At 38.7% G+C, this 6000-nt stretch overlaps 1 protein-coding gene across 2 annotated transcripts in view; it reads right to left on the bottom strand.

Moving 5' to 3' along the window:
• Positions 1-4248: 4248 nt before the first annotated feature.
• BCKDHB (branched chain keto acid dehydrogenase E1 subunit beta) overlaps positions 4249-6000 on the bottom strand; it is a 232594-nt gene continuing 230842 nt past the window's right edge. For both annotated transcript variants that reach the window (XM_068551663.1, XM_068551664.1), the window contains one exon: positions 4249-4395. In XM_068551663.1, coding sequence (XP_068407764.1) covers positions 4255-4395 — 141 coding nt within the window. In that variant the 3' untranslated portion in view covers positions 4249-4254. The remainder of the gene's footprint in view (positions 4396-6000) is intronic.

Below are 6000 nucleotides of genomic sequence, written 5' to 3'. Positions count from 1 at the left end.
CAGGGAGGCCAAAAGCAGCCAGAAGCCACACGAGTCCACCCCAGGCAAGCTGACAGGAAGGAGATTTCACGAAACCGAGTGTGGACCCTCTGTGGGATGCCTTCTCAGGATCCCAGCAAGAGTTTCCAGCTTCTGTGACTTAAATTTCATGGACTAAAATGAGGTAATTGTCTCGCTGTTGTGCCTGCCTCACTTCTCTATCTAATGTATACTGTTTACTTAGCTTGGATAACATCTATCAGTTGTATGGAACATGGATGTGATATTTTTTTGCGAAAGGACTTGGGTAATTGGAACTATAGAAGATTATATTCACTTACACATTCATGTTGTCACATGGAGCAGACTTTATCCTGAGGCTGGGGGTGGTGGGGAATTTGGAATTCCTTTAACATCTCTTGAGTGTCTTCTCGTTGCTATTTTTGTCGTGGTCCGAGCGCAGGTTGGAAAAGAATTTCCAGACACGAGGCAGAATGTAAGGAAGACAGAGTTTATTAAAGAGAAGAGTCGCTGCAAGAACAGCAGGCCGACCTCCTGGTAGCCAGGGAAAGTCGACACTGAGCACGGGTTGCTTGTCTGTTTTTATAGCCAGGGAACCTGCAAGTCATCGGCTGACTGGGCAGAGTATGTATACTTTCAGTGTGCTGAGCGGGAGAAAAATGGGGCAAATGTCTTTCCGTATATGGGATGGGAAAGGGACGGGGCAGGCTGCTTGGGAGGGCTCTGGGACATTGCAATGGTCACATTGTGACAGAGTGATAGAAGTCCTGTAACTCTTTGTTCAGGCAGTATTGGCCCTTTGAGTTTATCTTGTTCTTTGTCCTTGGGGCACACCACCATTTTCTTATTTTCACAATATGGAACAATTCGTTTCATGTAAAAAAAAAATTTTGTTTAACACAATTATTTAGATGTGTATGTACTTCTTGCGCCATAGACCGAGTTTAGCATGAAGTGTAACTTCTTTACTTTGGAAGGGAAGGGGGCATTTACTGGTGGGCACGGCAGGGCTAACTGGAGAAGGGAAGCAGAGTTAAAGAAAATAAAATTAAAATAACTAAGGGAAAATTCTTACAACAACAAATGAATTTTAAAAATAGGATTAAAAAGATACCAATGGCAATAAAACAAGTAACTTCACCTGAAATCATAAATAATATCAACTAAAAAAATAAGTTCAAGTAAAACAAATATGTTCAAATAGAACCCATTATCGGCCCAGACGTGGGTGACCAGCACACGTTCCCTGCTCTGCTGGACTGACCATGTGAGCACAGAGCTCCCTGCAAGGACGCCTAGATCCTCAGTGGAGAGGGAAGGCCAAAGCCAAGGTCCAGACTGAGTTTTGGCATCTTCCACTCAGAATGTCCTGAACCATAAGCCAAATGGATTCCCTAAATCTTTTCCAAACTTATTGCTGACAAGTACATCTTTTCCCATCCTATACTGTTCAGGTGTTTCTATTTATAAACCAAGGACAGGGCTTTATTTTTACCCCTAACAAAAGCTTTGTTTATTTTAGCCACTGCTCTCCAGAATCTGTTACAAAGTGCCTTCTTTGCTTTACTCCAAGTCTCTGGCAATCTACAAATGTCACTTTCCATATCCTCCTCCAAACATCTGATAAAAATAAACGGGACACAACTTTTTAAACTGTAGTTTTAAAGTAATATATACATTTGTACATCATAAAAAAATGTCCATTTTTTCCAGTGTTTATAGAGAAAGGAAAACACTACATGACCCTATTTCTCTGATTTTTGTCGGGGGTGGGGTGGGGATCGTTCAGCTGGAACTGGTGAGAAGAGCTCTTCTTGGGTGTATGGGAGGGAAGGTAGGGATGAGAGCACCCCCTCTGAGGGTAGGGCCGGAGGGTGAGGGCTTCTGCAAAGGGGTCCCCGAGGCCGTTGTCTACACTATGGTGAAGGGCGGGAAAGGCCTAGTCAGATACAAGAGGCCCTGACAAAGTCCCCAGCAAGGAGGTTTCCTCCTTATGTCGCTGTTCATGCTGTTTTTCTTTTTAGCTACATATTAATATAAAGGACGTGGAAAAAAATATTTGTTTTGCAACATCGTGGCCAAAAAAACCAAAAAACTGCAGCAAAAGCTTGATGATTTTATAACAGAAGACAGGCTCAGGCTGTCCACCTCCCAGAAAAAGAAAGAGAGGAAGCAAAGATGATCCTTCCTGCCTCACCACACTCTGGAGAAAAAGTGAACTTGCCCCTCAGTAGACCACCTTCTTGGCACCAAGAGGGAAGAACAAGGAAAAACATTCCAGAAGTTGCATCAACATACAACTGTCTTAGCCATAAAGAACGAAACCAAATACAATAAAGTTGAAAAATCAGCATTTCTAAACATTTCACTTCCATGCAGATGTAATTAACAAGCTACGATCACTGTAGCTACAAAAACAAAAAAGAGACACAAGCTGAAGACAGTCTGATTTTTGCTTTATTGAATAGTATCCCACATCCAATATTTACAGACACAATTAAATGGAATTTATAAGCCTACCATGCAGAATATTTTTAAAAATTAATCTGAAATGACTCTTAATGGAAATGATCAATTCATATGTGTGAATACAATAATTAATTCATCATTTTTCAGCCAATATCCAAGTCGGTTCATTTCATAAAAACTCTATTTTCAAGAAGAGGAAATATAAAAAAATTCAGAAAAATATTTCCGTATCTAGTCCTAATCTTCCGGTTTTTCTGTAAAAGAAGTCAATAACGATTATAGACACCCTGGCCACCGTGAATTAAATACAGACTTTCTCAACTGCATGACTACTTTCTTTAATGCCATATGTAACTTTTAGCGTAGAAGAGCTACTCTTCTTTTATCGTATTTTCATGAGAGGTCTAAATATTTTTTTGTTTTAGGTTTAAAAAGAAATACATATCCAAATTTAAAACCAGCACCTAAAGATTACTTTAAAAATAGCAACAAGGACATGGCCACACAGTATTACCTTGACTTTCCATTATGGATGGTCCACGCAAGGAACAAGATGGACATAAAAGTGAGGAAGTCCTCTAACCAGGCTTAAGTGAGACTGTAGAAGCCAGCTTCTCTCACAGACATTAAGAGGACATCAGAAATACAGTGTCTACCTCTGCATGTCTGAGAGAATACTGGGGCATGTAGGCTAATGGCCCTACTAATGCCTAGGACAATATCCTCAGAATAGAGGATAGAATAGAACTACAAAAAGGTGGGGATCATAGTGGTGGATGGAGGGCATTATTTTCTCTACGTGCCCAAATGTAAAAGGTATCTCTCTCTTTGGTTTGAGGTGAGCTGGCTTTACTACCCATACACAGAATTCAAGAATCATAGTATTTCCTAATCTTTAAAAAGTACGGGCTATGTTATTATATAAAGCCTATTCTTCCCTTTCCTTTCAAAGATCATGGTTCTTCAAAATGTATTGTTATTATTTGGACAACCTAGATATTAAAATGTAAAGCACTTAATCCCTATCTACGCATTTTGAACCATTTCAAAAAATGCCAAAGGTAAAATAAATCAGTGTCTTGGTGATAGCATCTTCTACATTAAAGCCCTGAGAACTAACTTAACAGTCATCAAATGGTATTCATTTTTGCTAGAACAACACTGCTAGAGGGACAGAAAAGCATGACCTAGAAAATCACAATGAATAAATGTCACTTATTAGCCATAATTTTAAAACATTCACTTGCCAAGAAAGGTCCTGGGAATGGTAGCGGTGCTGGATTTTTTTTTTTTTTTTTTAAGTAACAATTTCCCTTATACATAATAAATAGGTTTCCTGTTCAACAAACGTATAGTTTAAATCACTGGAGTCCAATTTAACGGTGCCTGAAGGGCCATCTTTAAATAACAGAATTTAACCCGATTCATGAACGGTTTAAACTGCCGATAAAAATGTACACAAATGAGGATAAAGTTGGAACAACGGGGTAAGGTGTATCTGCAATCATGGCAGACGGCATCTTCATCTAGTGATTATTCAATGTTAACATGTGCATGTATCTGTTTTATAGAAATCAGATAATGCATATGCTTGATATATTTCTATTAAATTTAAACATACTACTATAAATTCACATTTTTTTTTTCTGAAATCCACACTTTGTTCTGGAAGTTGCCATTTATGAAAAGACAACGCACTGATGACGGTTGTTCCTTGATCAACAGGACGTTAATGTGAGGAACACTCACTAGCTTTCTCAAAACGCAGGGCAGACTTACCTGTGGTCAATAGTTGATCATTTTCCGAAGAGCGTCATAGCACTTCCATTTGTCTGGGATGTAGAACGGCTCAAAAATGTGAGGGAACGGCGTGTCGTATCCACATACCCTTGATATAGGAGCCTCCAGGTTCAGGAAACATTCTTCCTGAAGAGGAGAATCCAGATGGTTAACTTCAAAAATATTTTATTCACAGAAATGAAACATTTCACTTTCAAATACAACGGCATCCAAGGGCATTATAATTTTTTCACATTATAATAATATTATAATGTGAAAAAAGCAGGTAACAAATAGCATGTTTGGCCTGATCCGAGTTTTACTTAAGGTATGTTTTCATATATGCATATGCATTTTATGCCTATATACATATCTGTTGCTTAAGACAAAGTGGAGTTATACCAAACAGGCTGTTCTACAAATATAAATGTAAGGTATGACAAAATCATGACAAACGTTCACAGTAAACTCTGCAGCTTGAAATTAGTGACAGTATATGTTTTCTCTTGTTTCTTGAATTTTTCAAATTTCGTATAGGACAAACATGTATTACTTTCACAATAAATATTTATAATTACTCTATGCAACCAGACTGAACTACCAGTTACTTGCCTATGTTCAGGTCTCTCCCACAGCCAGGTTTTGCAGACACTGACAGTCCCCTGGCTACTCACACCCCAAGCCAACTACCGCTCTTTGCCCAACTGATGTGCGAACATCTCTCAGCTATCACCTTGGGAGTCACCTCCACCAGGAAGCCTTCCTTGACAGCACCTCCCCAACTCTGCACCACTGATGAGGGAGAGGCTTCTGCCCTGAACTCCCACAGCCCTGAACTCCCACAGCACTGAACTCAGCACAATCCACCGTTTTTGCCCAATTATCTATCTTCCATGAGAGACTATGAACTCCAGGAGGCTAGAAATCTGGTTCAAAAAAATGTAAGATCCCTAAGAATATATACATATGTGTAACTGAATCACTTTGCTGTAACCTGAAACTAACACTACATAGTAAATCAACTGTACTTCAATAAAAAATTAATTAATTAATTAAAAAAAAAGTAAGATCCTGACCACAGGAGACCCTGTAGAAAGTTATCTTCAGGAAAAAAAAAAAAAAATGTTATTCAAGTGACAAATTCAAATTTGAAAATAAAATTTTTAGAGAGTTAAAAAATCTAAAAAGAGATATGTGATTAAACTATTCTTAGGAAAATGATATTACCATTCACAGCTACTACCTGAAATCACATCTTTGAGTTTACACATCCACTTTCTCCATTGCTTTGTGTCACAAATGCTTTGGAAAGGTCCACATGTTCTTACATATTTTACTAACTGTATTTTTACATTTCATTTGAGCAGAAATTTTTAAAGGAATGCTGATGCTCGGTCCCTATCTTCTGTATATATTTCTCCCAGTGACAAGTGTATCAGGGCAGAAAGGGCCTGGGAACAGAACGGTCACCTCCAAAGGGAAGCAGCTGGCCATTTACACACTCTCCCTGCCCCCAAAAGACCTACTGCGACTTACAGTATCAAACACCGAATAGTGCTGGTTTTCCCAGCAACAGGAAGTCTTCATCAATAACCTGAGAACCTTGCAGACATAAGGTTTAAAGAGTCACCTAAGAAATTCCACTACTAATAAGCTCAAAAGAGATGACAGATTGGGTAGACGGTTTCTTGATTGAAACAAGTTATTTTAAAGGGATTTAAATTGTCAATTTGGGATTAACTCAGTTTATTA

Source organism: Eschrichtius robustus, chromosome 9, assembly GCF_028021215.1.
Source record: "Eschrichtius robustus isolate mEscRob2 chromosome 9, mEscRob2.pri, whole genome shotgun sequence".
Lineage (NCBI taxonomy): Eukaryota > Metazoa > Chordata > Mammalia > Artiodactyla > Eschrichtiidae > Eschrichtius > Eschrichtius robustus.
Note: the sequence above shows the minus strand (reverse complement) of the source record. Positions and strands in the feature narration are given on the sequence as shown.